At 39.4% G+C, this 17393-nt stretch overlaps 1 protein-coding gene and 1 long non-coding RNA gene across 2 annotated transcripts in view; both read right to left on the reverse strand.

Moving 5' to 3' along the window:
- Positions 1-1706: 1706 nt before the first annotated feature.
- The window catches only part of LOC140340523 (uncharacterized), a 43994-nt gene continuing 28307 nt past the window's right edge, over positions 1707-17393 (reverse strand). Inside the window, exon 2 of the long non-coding RNA XR_011922662.1 lies at positions 1707-4260. This is a non-coding gene — a long non-coding RNA (uncharacterized lncRNA). The remainder of the gene's footprint in view (positions 4261-17393) is intronic.
- LOC140340522 (cysteine-rich motor neuron 1 protein-like) lies at positions 4340-14423 on the reverse strand. The gene is made up of 4 exons (XM_072425783.1): positions 14062-14423; positions 11678-11857; positions 10946-11083; positions 4340-6158 (listed from the first exon to the last, which is right to left on the reverse strand). The coding sequence occupies exons 1-4, from the start codon at positions 14348-14350 to the stop codon at positions 5917-5919; spliced, it is 849 nt and encodes a 282-aa protein (XP_072281884.1). The 5' UTR covers positions 14351-14423; the 3' UTR covers positions 4340-5916.

Raw genomic sequence — 17393 nt, forward strand, 5'->3', positions numbered from 1 at the left:
GATGTTTTTGCACTGCCCGAAAGCTTATAACCTAAGAGGCCTTATCTAAGATCTCTTCAGAGAAAGTTAATTTGAATATAAATACCTAATACTAGTTATACTATGAACTGAATAAATAAGAATCTTCACAGACATAATCCAGCTTGGCCTTTATTTTACCAGAGATCAATGCTATGTGTCTCAGATGTACAAAGATGGCTAGACCGTAGACCTGCCTTTCAGCTGACTTCGTTGGTTGGGTTGTCTCACTATCATATTTGTTGCTAACTTTTCAAAATTTCCAATCATTTTTTTCATGTGAACAAGATAACTCATGTACAGCACCAACAGATTGAATATTACTTTAAATTATTCTTGAGGTCTCTTTTTGTTGCATGTGGTGCAGTTATAATTTGGGCCTGATTTATTAAAGTTCTCCAAGAATAGAGAATATTGGAGGACCTGGAGGATCCAGCAAACTTGGAATGGATTTCCAGTGGCTGGCAAATGTTTTCGGTACTGGACCAGATCCATTGCAGGTTTGCTGGATCCCCCAGGTTCTCCCATGATAGTCTAAAAAAGCTTTAATAAATCAGGACCAATGTCTGTGTATGTTATACCTCTTCTCTCTGTGACATCATACAGTGGAGATAAAAATAATATCTATTTGCAGTGTATATGTTAAAACGTATGGCAAAGTGTAATGAACTCCAAGAGCAAACAATAACAAAAGGACACAAGGATCTTATATATTTGACACAACGCTCAAAAATTTTTTAATGCCAAGAAGAACATCACTAAACAGACATATAGGATGTTTATTTCATAGCTTATATATATTTTGATGACAATGTCTATTACTGCACGCTCTATTCTGGCAAACATATTCCTTGAAATGTTAATTTACCTTTTTGAAAAAGTAAAATGGAAAACCAAAACAAAACTATATATAGTTTTAGCCAGTAGCTATTTTTATTCTGGAGTAGGAATTAAACAACATATAAATTAAAGCTAAACTCTACATTTTTTATTATCCATATAGGAATCTCAAGATTGATTTTAAGTCTAAAAATACTCAGTAATTTGCTCAGCAGGACCTAAGAAACCCATTCACGTCCTTATTCCCCATACTGATTGACTTAAGGACCTTCCTGACCTTCTTTCTCCATAGACACAGTCCATGGCTTTCCTTTGGGATCACGGGTCATCATATGACTTTGGCAAATACCCAAGGTGACATGTGGCACTATATATATATATATATATATATATATATATTGATCAGCTATACTTGCAGGTTGCATATTTTACCAATACAAAGCAATTATTAATATACGGTATTTATATAGCACCATCTTATTACGCAGCTCTGTACAAAGTCCATAGTCATGTCACTAGCTGTCCTTCAAAGGTGCTCACAATCTAATGTCCCTACCATAGTCATATGTCTTTCATACATTCTAAGGTCATTTTTGGGAGGAAGCCAATTAACCTAACTGCATGTTTTTTGTAAATGTGGGAGAAAACCTAGGCAAACACAGGTAGAACCTACAAACTCCATGCAGATAGTGTCCTGGCCGAGATTCCAACCTGGGACCTAGCGCTGCAAAAAAATCAGAGCGCTAACCTTTGAGTCACCGTGCTGCCCCAATGCAATAAGTATCTCTCAAAAAGCAGTAACTTAGAACATTAGGCTTTAAAGAATAGAATAGTCTGGAAAAAACACATTTTGTCAAATCTCATTTTACATTTCCTACATTAAGCAGGAAAGGGATCATTATATGCCTACTTATGCAGATCTACCCATGCCATATTTCTGGAAACTTCAGCGGGTAAGAGGATTGATTGTTCTCTTTCATTGTTTCTAGCTAAATAAACTGTCCATGCAGTCCGAAGAGGTGGTACATGTTCCTGAGAGATCTGTCAATGGAGACAGAAAGAAACTCTGCGCACACACATCAATTTATTGTCAAGATGTATGGTCTTCCCCATCTCTGGTTAAAATCTGACATGTGTACAGCATTCCCCCAATGTTGTTCAATGATTTGTCCTGGTGGATAAATGAACAACGGATCAGGAACGACCACTGTGTATTTTATTGGAGGAAAGCAAAGAGCAGTTCTGTTTGATCATCCTCCCCCCTCTCCATAGAACAGAATAGCACTGTTTCAACGTTCACAAAAACTGTTTGCAATGACAATAATCATACGTATGTATATAGCCGAAGTCCACATCTTCATATGTGATGGAGAAGAGATATAAGGCCCACCGATGATCATGTTGTTACATGGCAGTTGTCCCATTGCTGTAAGAGACTGGGCATGAGAATGTTTAAATTGTTGCAACCAAGTTCCAGTAAAAGAATTCTTTTACATTCTATAAAGTGAATTCTTCCAGTTACTCCAGCAGCCGTATACCCAGTGACAGGACAGCTGGAGTAACAGGAGACGTTCAATGCAGAAGATGAGTAGAGGACATTAGCGTAAAAAGACGAGTGCAGACTGTGGTCACAACAAAAAGCCTGAAACATCCTCCACTTTATCCATGGAGGATAAAGTTGACCTCCTTATGTGAGCTTAGAGATAGAATGACAAATACCAGGTTGATCATTGGAAAGAATTTAGTCTGGCACAGTTGAAACTGAGAATCCTGGAATGCTTCATATGAGCTTGGGCACACTGGAAGTGTTTGACTTTGGAGGTTCCTAAATGATAACAATGGTCTCAATGTCAACATTTGATTTAAAACCAAGAAAAGTATGACTGCCTGGAGCTACATAATAAACTATAAAGACAAGTATGGAAGCTGCCATTGCTCACTTCATAGTAAAAGATTTTTTTAAAAAAAGCTTGAGCTGCAATATTGTAGCAGGAATGGTGAGGCTTTCTGATTAGAGCCACCTACGAGTTAATCTTTTTTAGCAAATACAAAAAAACATGGAATGCTGAATACATGTATTGTGGATGTACAGGTGGATTTGTGTAAACGGTTTGGTCTGTGCCCTTACGGTCATCTTGTGTCCTCCTTCCCACACTTGTTGGGGGTGGGAGTGACCCGATAAAAAGAAAGGTTTAGTTGTTTTGCCTCAATGGGTCATAAGAAATAAAGGAGCTGGTAATATACAAAATATAATCTAACAATTGCAAGTTTTTTCACATTATATTGTAACAAAGAGGTTTGGTCAAAGTGGGCCACCAATGGTCAGGTAATGATCTGATTAGTTAAGGTCAGTGTATAACTGCTAACTCCAGATATGATAGAATTGAGTGCTGATGCTGACATTTTCTGGATACACATAAAGAAATGCCAGCTTCGTCCTTCTTGATTCTTCCCAGTTAGGTGATATGAAATGGGCGCTCCCTGGGATAAACTGAGTTGTGTGATCTTGCTGCTGGAACTATTGCTGTTTTGGACCATTGTACGCAACCAAAAAAGATAAGTACTAACTTTTATTAGGAAGTGTCTGAGTGTTTGTGTCATTCTTTAACATTTCCTGACACTCCCACAAATACTTTCACTTTGTTGCAAATATTCACTTAAAATTCTCAGCTGTCCTCTGTACCAGTGGTCGACAAACTTTTCAGACCCACGGACCACTAAATGTCATGATGCAAGACCAAAAAGACAAACCCCACCCACCACCCTAAGCCTGCGATCCGTATGGGGGACCTCGGCTCTGGCTGGTCCTTCCCCTGACCCTGTTTAAGGGCGCACCGACCAGAGCCGTGGCCCACCGGTTGGCAATTGCTGCTCTGTAATACTTCTTTTTTGCCACAATCTTCTCCTCAACACCATTCTACCCAGAAGACTATGGACAAAAACTAGCAGCCTACGATGGTTCCATCCCCGAGGAGTCAACAGCATAGATCCTGCATTTCATTTTTTAAAAGTAGGTGCAAAGTTTATAGGTTCATGGTGGGAGGCCTTAGGCACATGGAGTAATGTTAGAAACCATTTTTTGTATACACCCCTTATCTTTTAGCCTGTCGTACGTGCAGCTATGCTGAGTATACTCTATAAAACCTAATTTGATCGAGCATTTTAAAGATCATGTTAAAATAAATGTGAGTTTTTAAATGGAATGTAGCTTAGTAGTCAGTAACACTACAGTTAAGCCGATTCAGAAATATCAAAAATGGGTAATAAAAATATCACCAGAGTCCCAGGTAATAAAGTTCTATTTATATAATGCAGGCTGACAGATACAGAGAAAGGAAGCTTCTGCAGCAACACTGCTTCAGGAATAAAGTCATTCTGCAGAGTTCCTGCATGTTCGTGCGCCTCTCTGCCTTGACATCTTGATGATAATGAAAATCAGCATTAAAGATCACAGCAAACAGAAAGACGGCCAAAGTGCAGATTTCTAGCTGGTTGACCAAAATATTGTTTATTTTTATTTATAGAACAAGTTTTGAAGGTTGGCACTGTCATACTATGTTGAGCTTTAGAGAGTACATAGAAGCATTTACATCGGTTTATTGCTAAGAATAGGAGGATTACACTCATACTCATAGTTGTAGACACTATTTAACCTGCCAGTATGTTTTTGCATTGAGGGAAGAAGCAGGAGCACCTGAAAAAGACCTAAAACACATATGGAGAGCATTGTGGTTTTGTCCCGGTAAACTAGATCCAAGTGTGGCGTAAGCAGAAAAGTTCCCTTTTCTTGACTGGCTGCCGGACTCTGTGTTTTGCCCCACTTGAAACCAACGCAGTAAAATGAGTTAAAACTCCCATGATTTAATTCTTGCCCGTGTATGGCTCATCAAATATCAATACTTAAGCCATACTTGGCCATAGCTCGTCACGCCCGAAGAGCCCAACAAAAGTGTATTACCAGAAATCCCTTCCTGGTATTGAAGTAATAACCCCGTAAAGGACCTGCAAATATTTCTATACCATCCATTATCACCTTTAGACCCCACTAACAAATCCATACCTACCGGATGACATCTGCTTAATTAGCAAGAACATTCACACAAACGTAGTCTACAGCCTGTCATTTGGAAAACCATGACATTCGATTATCTTTTAAATTGGTTAATTAACATCAACCACTGCCTCGTATACATGTGCTCATTAACAATCAGTCATGTAAGAATTGCAAATAGGTCTCAAAAGTCCCCTGAGGAAGCCATATTGGCGAAACGTGTCGGGAGTGAGAGCCACTAATTTCTCTATTCACTCTTCTCATTAATGATTGAATTGAATAATCAGCTGCATTGGTGACAAAATATCTAACAGTGCACCAGACAGTAGCAGACATACATATAAAATGTTGTGCAATCCAAATAATGACTTGTTACATTTTTTTTTGCAGACATTTCCCTACAAGACTGATCAAGCTACAGGTCATTGTTGCCTTTCACAAAAGCTCCCCCAGCAACTCACAGGTCCCACAGCAACCCACAAAGGCTCCAAGCGTCCCGCAGGGGCCCACAGCAACCTATAAGAACTCATGGCAATCCACAAGAGCTTACAATTACCCACAGGAGTTTCAAGCATAGCACAGGGGCTTACAGCAACTCACAGGAGCTCGAAACAACCAACAAAAGCTCACAACAACCCATAGAAGCTCACAACAACCCACAAGAACTCACAGCTTTTAACAGAAGCTCACAACATTCCAATAATTTTCTGATGCCAGTCCCTTCCAATTCAAAAGATTTTATTTTTTTTGGTTGATGGACAAATATGTATTTGCTTTCCTTATGCCCCTCTGCCACCAGAATACTCAAGACTACCAAGAACATCTCAACTAATTTGTGGGTACTTATGAGTATTTTATATTTAATTAGGTTAATTTCTGTAATTACTAATATTAAAAAACAGGATTTATATAGCGCCAACATAATATACACCGCTGATTCAAAACAAATCTGACATAATGCAACACAAAATAAAATCATTATACCAGTACCATGTTTGGTTCTTTTTTTAAAGCACACACAGGTGTGTGTTACAGCATGATCCAGGCTTCCCATCTCCTTTTTGAATTATCACTACTCTTTTCCCTTGTGGACAGCTATTATCACATTGCTGGAAGTTACATGTGCAGTAGCTTGGCAAGGTTGGGCAACAGCTTCCATAGGGGGTATACGACCTGGTGAGCACTGAGTCTTTGGGACAGATGGGTGATTTTTCTTCTGGGCAAGTCACATTGGCACACTGGCGCTCCACTGTAAGAAAAGAATAGGCATGGTTACAAATAATATGTCAAAATCCAGCATATTTTCAACAATTTCTTGTTTTTGGATGATTGAAAGTGACTGTGAAAGTCTTAGAAAATGAACTGAGACATAAATCAGCTCTGTGGTTGCACTAAATATTGGAAAAAAAAACATTCAAGTAAAAGATGTCAAAATATAAGACGGCTCATGTCTTCTACCTTCCTTCCATACCAGTTCTGCAACCTCAGTGAGACTCCTTAGAATTCTTCATTTTCAGGAGTATTGGATATTCATGCTCCCAATACGCACTGTGGTGCTTTTCTTTAACGTCTATGCCGCTGCAGTAGTTTAGTGCTGTTATATCATTTTGGTTGGAAGATAGAACCACCATGCTCCAGGCTGTGTTAGGACGCTTAGAGGCTTAGGGCAATATCTCTCATTGTGCCAGTGAAAGTGTCAATCAGATTTACAGAAGTAGAAAGAACAATAAATACCAGACATTACAGGGACAGAGTTTGGTAGTAGGTGGTGAGCAATTCTGGGGCTTTAAGTCTAATTGTATATTTATTTATTTATTGTTATTTCTGTCCATAGGCTTGTGTAATTAAAACTTAGTTGCTGTTCCCATGATAAACGTTTTGTCACTCTAACTAGGCAGCAATGGTGGCATAAGTGATTCCCTCATTTCATTCTAAGGTGAAATGGAAGCCAATGAAGAGAGCTACAAAGAGAGGCAGCAGAAGAGGAGCCAAGGGAAGGATGGATGAGTGTGGCTGGAAATGTTCTGAATATGGGGGGTAAATGAGAGGGCAGAATCAAGGTGATGCCAAGACAACGTACCTGAGGGGAGGGCCGAATAACAGTGTTGTTAACAGTTAGATATATGTCAGGGGGAAATTTGGAATTTGAGGGGGGGATGATGATGAGTTCTGTTTTATCCAGGTTGAGTTTCAGGAATCGGTCAGACATCCATGATGAGATGGCTGACAGGCAGCATGAGACCTTATACAGGACTGAGGGAGACAGGTCAGGGGTGGACAGATAAATTTGAGTGTCATCAGCATATAGATGGTACTGTAAGCCAAAGGAGGATATGAGACTACCGAGAGAGGAGGTGTACATAGAAAAGAGAATTGGTCCAAGGACTGACCCTTGGGGAACACCAACAGAGAGGAGAGTGGGAGTGGAGGAGTTACCATTGAAAGAAACTTGAAAGGAGCGGTCAGACAGATAGAAAGCAAACTAAGAGAGAGCAGTGTCACAGATACCAATGGAGCCATGATTTGTATTAGAAAGGGGGGGGGGGGATCAACAGTGTCATAGGCAGAGGAAACATTGTGGAGAAGGAAGAGGGAAACGTTACCTTGAGACTTAGCTCTGATGAGGTCATTGGCCACTTTAGTAAGGGCTGTTTCAGTGGAGTGGGCAGCTCGAAAGCCAGACGGAGAGAGCTGGTGCTCAGGTAATTGGTGAGTCATTTGTAGACAAGGCGTTCAAGGAGTTTGGAGACATATGGGAGAGGGGAGATAGGACGGTAGTTGGAGGGTAGGGAGGGGTCCAGTGAAGGTTTCTTTAGGATAGGGAGAATAATGGCATGTTTTAAAGTGGATAGGTAGATACCAGTAGAGAGGGAGAGGTTGAATAGTTTGGTTAGGGTGGAGGCCAGGGTGGAGGAATGGGCACAAAGTGGATCAAAGGGAATTGGGACAAGCAGACAGGTAATAGATGGAGATAAAGAGAGAGAGAGGAGACTTTCACAGTAACAGGGCTTAGGAAGGTTAGTGATGATTGACAGGTGAAAGGAGTGGTGGCAATGTCTTGGGCAGCGAAGGTAGTTGTGGGGGGAACAGGTGTGGGGTTTAGAAGGGGGTCAATTATTGAGAGGAGGCTGCTTGGGTTGAAAATGACAACAGAGAAGTCATTTTGCTTGGTGACAGTGTACATGCACAGATATCTGCTGATCCCACTTACAGTATTTTAGGATCGCCACATATTGAACAATCTAGCCATACAATCTTCTATTTTGCAAGCGTACAAAATGACTGAAAGGTTTTGGTTAGGTCCCCATATGACATATGTTTGGTAAATCTAAAGTTGACATTACATATAATTTGGATGGACACTGTACTGTACAGACAAGGAAGCTTTTCCATCTTTTTATCAATATTCAAACTTTACCTTAACTTATGTCACAAATATTGTCTTTTAATTTAAATGATTAAAGAGACTCGCTCTGTTTAATCAGCATATAGATTAATTTGCTGAAAAGTTGCTATCTTTACTTGATAATAATGTTATCTAATACACAGGAATCTCTTCTGAATTTAATTACATGTTCCAGTGTCCTTTAATTACCATTATAAATCACAATAGAAAAAAATACAAAAGTTGTAGAAAGGGCAAATTTAAAGTCTACATGACATCATTCTTGAAGGAAAGTGTCTACGCTGGTGGGGAAGGGCCATTTTATGTTGCTTTGAGGGCAACATGGGAAAGATACAAATCTTCCAATAAAGAAGTCTCTAGGGTCTCTAATAATGTTTTTTGGTACTGGCTGCAGGACACCATTTGTAATGCATATATAGCTCTGTATCTGTAGAAAGCAGATCTCAGGGTCTTAAATTTGTACAATAATCATAGGCAAAGTCTTAGGAGTATGAAGTAGTCAATTGGTGTAATCAGGGGTTGTGGAAGGCATTAAGTTGAGAAGTCAACATTCACTGTGGACTGGAGAGCATCACTGAGCAACAGTGCATAGATTATCTTTGTCCTTATCCTTGGTCTAAGTCCTCCATCAGCCCAACATTCCAAAGATGGAATGGTGAAATTATTCTTTAGAATCCAGTTTGTGGACTGCCTAAGAGAGTGTGTTGGATTTGGCATGGGAGAGGGGGAAGAATCTTTATTTAGATCCTCAAACTCTTAGGATCACATCCTATGTTTTGTTAATAAAATGACTAAAAAATATGTAAAACCTTTTTCATTTTGTTCAATCTTAAAAACCACTTTCACCCACTATTACTCACCTTTGATTCAGCTCCACCTTGCCACTCCATTTGTCATTTGGGCGCTATGTACTAAATATGGGGGAGCATCTATCCTTTTCTTTTTTTGCTCCCAAGATGCAGTGTTTGGGCCTGAGCAACCAAATTCCAGGCTCAAGCACTGTTACATGGAAAAGCTGAGAATGTCTTTAATCCAGAATATCCCTAACCCAGGCTTTTTCCCTCTATGGCATAATGCTGCACGGCCATGTTTGTGTGTATCGCATTAAGAACGTCCATTAATTTGACTGTGCTGCCCAATAAAGCACAACACACACACAAAGTTAATTAAATGGACCACAGCAAAACACCAGACTGGGATGCCCCACATTGTTCAGTGGTGCATTATTAAAATGCTTTTAGAGTGTCATTAAGAAGAAATAGTAGCCCAGCATCCCGACATGGATATAGCACAATGTTCCATGGCCAACAGACACTAAAAGACAAAAGGATACATTTTGGTATCGGTTTTCTCACTCCAAATAAATGGTTTCAGAGATCTATCCTCCCCTTAAGAGATTGAATAGTATGTGTAAAGAAATAGAAAGAGAGGGATTTTGTGTTTCAGTTTTCTGAAATGTCCAACAAAAAAAAAGTAAAAGTAGTAATTTTACATATTCATACATCACAATATTTTATTTCAACCTCTATTGGTTTGCGTGAAGTTGAGATGATGCCCCTGATTCATGAAGCAAAATCGGATTATCGCTCGCGCATTCGTATTAGCGATCCGGAATCGTACGCGGTCGCGCTATTCAGCAACTGAAAAAGCTCGCGCACGGAGCCGCGCTGGTAGTGAGGCGAGTGTACGCGCATACTCGAGTCCAGACCGCGGTAATCCGCGATCGATGGCCGCGCGTACGTTCGCGCTTCCAGCGAGCGCGGATTTCATTGATGAATCAGGGGCAATACATCTAGACAGCAGGTTGCTACACAGAGGTGAAAGAAGTATGACTTTTATTGCTGTATTGATTGTTTTAACGTCTTGTAACCCGACGCGTTTTGCCTATGTGACTTCCTCAGGGGTGTAGTAGACATAGATGAATTATGGGGCCAGATAATTGTGATAGATTAATAAATATACAGTGGGTGGGGTTGTTTTATGGGGTTCAGGAATGGATAAATATCGTAGAAATATGTTGCTGCAAGGGCAAGGTTAGCTTGTTGGTAAAATGATGATTCTGATATGCAGCATCAACAAGCGTAACTTGTCTGCACACTGAAAGACAAAAGTTTCCAACGAGTTATGGTAACAAAGGACAACAGAAAGCCTTCCAGTGTACCAATGCACACCACAATTAAACATTCCTATGTCCCATTCCATCACACGACCAGAGCTATGGAAATCATCTCATTCTGCCCTATGGCCAGCTATACATCCAGGACCATTGGTGAAGTACACATATACAGACATTTATACCAGACTGCATGCAGCTGTTTCAGGCTTGTAGGAAAACAATGGCTTATTTGGAGTAGAGCTTAGGATAGGTGAATATCTTCTGTTCAAAGAAGGCTGGTACAGTAATAACAACATGTAAGCATCCCCATGTATTTTCATGCACCTTTCTTGACTTGGAGTTTAAGCTGTATACAGAATATAAACAGATGACTTTCCGTTGCCAACTGTTCGGTAATAGCAGTGCAAATGCAAGGGGGGATCTTTTCTCCAACCTTGGGATCCATCTTTACATTTGATGGGTTCATTATAATATAATAGCAGTGCACATAAATAAATATAAAAAATGCACTTACTTTTAATGTTATAGCATGTCCTTAGATCCGGAAATTGATAGGTACGATCACATCCGCTGGAGCTACAGACACATTCATCATCCACCAAGTCACAGCCCCTCTGGGTGCACTTATATACAAACAAGTGATCATATGCAGCTTCAGAAATAAAAAAATATATATATAAATATTGAGATCCTTAAATGTTTGATGAGTGTAATAAAATAATGTAGCCTTCATTAATATTTGCAAACTTCAAGATGCTTAATCTTAAAGTCCTACTCTACAACCCACTACTGCATACCCACTACTTAAATTGCTGCATAATTTAATGTTTTTACTTTTAATTCAATTTATTTATCATTTTTCCAGTTGTCTTTGGTCCAGTCTGGGGCATGTCATTTTCCATCTATTTCTTCTAGCATTGGGTGGATTTTAAATGTTGCAGGGCTGGAAATGAAGTTTTAACTCTGGGCTCAAAGGCAGTGGGATGAATGATGCTGAATGTCATTTATGTCATTTAACTGAGCAGAGGAATGGCATACCATAGCACTAGTTTGTGTTAGGGAGGTGATTTTATTTCATTATATATATATATATATATATATATATATATATATTTATATTTATATATACATATATAATTTGATATATTTACCTTTTTCTGATTTTTTTGTGTAACTTTATGTCTTTTATCACAGCATTTGACGATTTTCAGACAATAAGAACAATAACAAAAATGTGTGAACTTACGGCTGTCATATTGGGGGTCACAGTAAAGAGGATCGTAAGACTGGAGGGAAAAGTCGTCAATACAGGAGCGTTTAGTAGGACAGTCACATGTTCCCATTACACGATAACAGCCGCTTACTTCTGGGCAATTTTCATCATCATCTTCAAAGTAATTAAGTAGTTTGTTGTAACCTGGAAGTTCTGTTTTTAGAAATAAAGTAATAGTTTTTTTACACACAACAAAAAAGTCACATAATATTAAAAAGTTAGCATTTGATGAGTGCACAACCAAGTAAATGATCGATATCTCTTTGAAACTGATTGTGTGCTGGGCATACTAGCCTTTGACCAGCCTGGTTAAGTGCCAGAACTCTTATGTTCGACAAGCTAATGTAAATAGAGGTCTTTGGAAGCCAGTAGAAGCATTTTCCCTCTTTACGTTCTAACAAGAGGCAAAGGTAACTTTCTCAACCTTTTACCATGGAAGGACCCTTGAAAAAACTTTCAGGTCTTGGGGAACCCATCCTATCCACAGCTCAGAGTACTTGTGTGGTGGTCAGTAGGAAGAATGTCTCTTACATTGCCGGCCTGTGAAAAGAATGTCACCCTTACAAATGTTTAATTGGTGTCAGTTAAATTGATGTGAAAGGCACCAATTGCTCCTTGCTCAAAGATCCTTTAGCTACCTCTGAACGAACCCTGGTTGAGAAACACTTAGCTAAGGCAGCAGAGCTGCAATGTTATGGTTATATTATACATTAGGGAGCACTCCCATTGACTGCTAGTTGGTACAGTATACTCCATGCTGGTTTATGGTAGCTTGCTGAAGCAAGAGGGCTCCCAACTGGGCACATCCCATAGCAATGTCTGTACTATGCCTGCACACTGTGAGCTTCCCTCACCAGTCATGATCTCCCAAGCTATGCACGGAGACCCCATGATGAGCAAAGGGTCTCCCAACTAGGCAACATGGGAGCAAGGTGGCTCCCAACTGGGCAATTGCCAGATCAATGTTCGAATATTATATAGATCAAACCTCTATCAGGAACGCCTTGGTCTTCAATGTCTAATGTGTTAAAAACATTACATAGTTTATGCCAGGTTTCACATATAGTCAAGACACATACAGACATCCAATGGACAACAGAAGATTGTTGCTAGGAATTATCTTTCATGATTGGTTATACTGACAGATAAATCAACTACCGCTATACACGCAGCGCCGCTCTTTTCTCTGGAGGGGGGAAGGGGGTGGACGAGAAAGCGGCACCTCACTGTGCTCACCTCTATAGGAGGGAACAGCAGTCATTCCCAACTAGTCATTCATTAATCAGCCATGTCAGATTTCTTGCCTGAGTTAACCATGACCATTCGTCTCAGGCGACTATTATCTGATATGTGCACATGCACAGCTTTAGGCTCTGCTGCATACATGTGTATACAATATTATGCAGACTAAGCAAAGTAAGAAAAACTGGACACTCATCAGGGGTTTGTTCTTTCCTTTGCTATCTTATGGGCAAGTTCTGGGTGGGAAGGAGATATGACTGCAGTGTTCTCCCCAGCACTTTTTTAGCCACCGGCACGTTTTAGCAACCACCCGGCTGTTTTTGGGTGGTTACTGATGAGTTGGGTCACAGTACAGGGGCTGCCACCCGCCTACAGCTTCCTCCCACCCACCTGAAAAAAATTTCTGGGTTGAGCATTAGACTGTACTCCTTAACTTTTACAGATAAAATAGTGTCACCCACCTAGTTGTGATTTGTATAGGAATTGGGACTCAACTTTAATGTTGTAGGTCAGTCAGCCTATTAATTGCCTTCCTTATAACCACCCCCCTATTCTCCACCAATGTGGTAAATTCATTTTTATTATATACCTTGGTTTAGACCCTGTGGTATCATAATTGGGTCTCTGTGCATGGCCAGGAAGACCATTACTAATGGGAGAAGATCACGGTGTGCAAAACCAAAGAGTAGACTAGGGGTCAGCTTAAAAAGTCTGTGTTTGTCCCCCCAAAAATGCTTTAAGATCACCTAACCCTCCATTACAGCAAATACCCCCCTCCTGTGTGCGATGTAAAAAGGCAGACTATTCAGAACAGCATGACATTGTATTGGAAACCCTGATCTGCATCGTCTTATAACATAGCACACCACAACATATGGCATGTGCATTGTGGTGCACCTCAGTATAGGTCCCTTGCCACCTATTGTACTCATACATTGGGATTTCAGTCTAAATAAACAGCATGAAGTACTGTGCGTTACAATGTATTGCAGAGATTTAGAATTAGATACATGTTTTTCTTAGTTTGCTGTAACCCCTTTTACACTCTTATCCCAGCCACAGGTCTACATGTGCTTTAGGTTATTATATAGCAATATTAGTGCAGGAGGACTTACCTTTGCATACCCCAATATCAGGGATTTCCACAAGCTGAAGGCCAGTGAGGTTCACACATTTTGTGCCACTGTCACAGTAGCCATAATCCCAGTCTGGCCCTCCGCAGCGTTCCCACTTCTGCTTAGCGCATTGACTACAACCACACCCGCATGGATCCAAAGTTCTGTGTCCAGTACAGGGTGTAAGATATTGCGGGCATTTTCTTTTATCACAAGCAGTACAATTATACGCTGCGGTTGCTTGCTTCCAGCAAATACATAGAGTTAGCAGAAGTGACACGAATCTCATTTTTCACCTTCTTCACTTCACCACCACACCACAAAATTCTCTTTCTGTCTCTTGTATCTAATGACCGATGTTGTGAACAAATTTCCTATTTTTATTGGTATTGTGTATATGTATTGTGCAATTTAAAATAAACAGTAAACTTTATTGCTGAGTAATGAACTCAGATGAGCAAACAAACAAGTCCCGAGCACACAGATAACTGATACAACACATTGGAAATTATTACACTGGTCAACAAAAATTTACTTGCCAAACAGATTCAAGTCATTTTATGTTATGTTTGATGCACAGATTCCAAAAATGGTATTGGTTTTGCTGGATTGGCTCTTGTTTTTTAAATAATGACCTCAATAATAACCTCATAGCAAACTAATGAAACATGAAAATTAAACTAGATATGCCTAGGTATACAAAAATAAAATGTTAAAATACTTAATGTCAATATATTCTATATTCAGTATATTTACAGAACTAATCACAAAGAAGTCATTGAAAAACTCAGTTTGTATGATTTTCTTTGTATGCTAATGATCAGGACAATCACGTTGAAGGCTCCAGCAGTAATCTGCATCATGTGTCTATTCCATCTGCCCTGATACCTTTCTTCCATCACCTTTATATCTTGATGGAACCTCTCCCCTTGTTCCTCACTGAAATCTAGAAATGTTTGCAAATGTGTCTATACATTTAGAAAAGTTTAAGAGCAAGTTTTGTACCAGTTCTTCATTTTATGTGCATTATGGTTACCCAAAAAGTTCTTGACAACCATGACATAGCTGTGCCAGGCAGAAGCTTCAGTATCAGCCATGTAACTTGTGAAATTTTAATCATTGATCAGTTTCCGAATCTGGGGTCTGTCAAAGATTCCTGCTTTTATTTTTTCAGTACACAATCCAGGGAAGAATCTACAAATGTATTTGAAGCAATCACCGTCCTTGTTCAGAGCTCTAACAAATTGCTTAATTAATCCCAACTTTTGGAATGACCAAAATAATATTAACTTATTTTTATTCATAGCTCATATTGGAAAGGGTGGCACTGGAATACTACGATGAGCTTTAGGAGAGCGCAGAAGCAATCAGTTTATTCCTAGGTGGAGGAAGTTTACAATGACACTCATACAAGTTGCAGTCACCATTTAACCTGCCAGTATGTTTTTACATTAAGGGAGGAAATAGAAGCGCCTGATAAAGACCCAATACAAACTTGGAGAACATAGTGGTTTTGTCCTTTGGTAAGCTAGATCCAAGTGTAGTAAAACTGAAAAGTTGCTGCTTTTGTTGAATAATCAGCAGATTTCTATATGAAATGTTGTGCAATCCAAATAATGATCAGCAACATAAGCATTTATTTCATTTTTTTTTTTTTGCAAACACCTTCCCTTCAATGTTCAGCAAACCACATGTGTTTGTTGCCTTCCAAAAGTGCTCACTGGTCCCACATCAACCCATAAAAGATCAAAGTTTCCTACAGGAGCTCAAAGCAACTTCCAAAAGCTCACAAAACTAATAGGAAAGATGAAAAGCTCAAAGATTCCCACAGGAGCTTCCATCAATCCATAGGAGCTCACAACAATCCACAAGAGCTTAAAGTTTCACACATAGGTGCGAAGTACCTTACAAGAGCTCAAAGCAATCCAAAGGAGCTCACAGCATGACAGAACAGCCCTCAACAACCTACAGGAGATCATTTATTCCATGAAATCTCACAACATCCTACATCAATGGATAAGGGCTCACAATATTCCAAATATTCTCCAGCTCCATTCCCGCTGTCCATTCCCGCTGCCACCAGATTATCCAGGATTGCCATGAACATTTCAACTCAGCGACCAATACATAAAAGTACAGACTGCTAATAAGCCATAAAGTACAATGAACTGAGCTAATTGTGTATTCAATATACCCTAAAGCAGAATTATGTACCAGGAATATAATAAAATTATCTTCATAGACCTGACACTCGTGTGAGGGTTGTTCCAATTGGCTTTTCAGTAAGTAGCTCTGACTGTATCTATTTGTGACTTAGTTTATTAGATTGTGTTATAACTTGCATCAAGATGGTTCATAAATAAGAGATCTGAGACCTGACTGCTCTTTATGAGTATGCTTGGCAACAATTGTACCTCCATATTGTATAAATGTAATTTGCGGAATGTCTGATTCTGTTGACATTTTTTTTATTTTTGGTGATCAGCAATGCTCTGTAAATGAAAACAAATCTGAGATAATGCGCTACAAATCAAATAATTATACTATGTCTTCTTCTTTTGTTTAAAGCAGGTGTAGGTTGCAGCATAATCCAGGCTTGCAATCTGCCCTTTGAACTAAGACAATTCTTTTCCGTTGTGGACAGCTATAAACACATTGGTTAAAGTTACACATGCAGTAGCTGGGCAAGGTTAAGCAACAGTTTCCATTGGGAGTATTGGTGAGTGCTGGGACCAATGGGCAGGTAGGTGTTTTTTCCTTTGGACAAGTAACATTGGCACACCAGTGCTCCAATGTAAGAAAATAATATGTAACATAGTGTCAGCCATGTTCCATTTTATGGTGATCAAAAGTGACAATCTATGTCTTGGAAAACTAAAACATTAAGTGACTTTGTCGTTGCACCAAATAGTGGAAGAAAACATTTCCAGGCAAATGAAGCCAAAATATACTCTGGTAGCTCATGTCCTCTACCTTACCTTCATTCTAGAGCTGCTCCATAAGTCTCTTTAGCCTTCTACATTTCTGGGAGTATTGGATACCCATGTTCCCTATACGCATCCTCCAACGTCTACGTTACTGTTGAACCATGGAGGTTGGAAGATAGAACCACCTCGTTCGTGGTTGTGTTAAGACACTTTGGGGCTCAGAGCAAAGTACATTTGTTGGCCCCCCATATGCTTGAGACAAATTGACAAAATATGAAAAAGAATACAAATAAAACCATTATCCAAATTGAACAATAATTAAAAAAAAAATCTGAATGGAGTTAAAAAATAGGTGCTTCATTTGACCACAATACATTAGTTTAATGTACTAGGTATGAATTGATT

Source organism: Pyxicephalus adspersus, chromosome 11 (assembly GCF_032062135.1).
Source record: "Pyxicephalus adspersus chromosome 11, UCB_Pads_2.0, whole genome shotgun sequence".
Lineage (NCBI taxonomy): Eukaryota > Metazoa > Chordata > Amphibia > Anura > Pyxicephalidae > Pyxicephalus > Pyxicephalus adspersus.

Bases quoted from the DNA above. Each gene is read 5' to 3' on its own strand.
- LOC140340522 (XM_072425783.1), bottom strand. From the start codon at position 14,350: ATGAGATTCGTGTCACTTCTGCTAACTCTATGTATTTGCTGGAAGCAA. The intron at 11,084-11,677 runs GTAAGTTCACAC...TTATTTCTGAAG, and splicing joins TGACCCCCAATATGACAGCC to CTGCATATGATCACTTGTTT. The intron at 6,159-10,945 runs GTAAGTGCATTT...CTTTTCTTACAG, and splicing joins GACATGCTATAACATTAAAA to TGGAGCGCCAGTGTGCCAAT.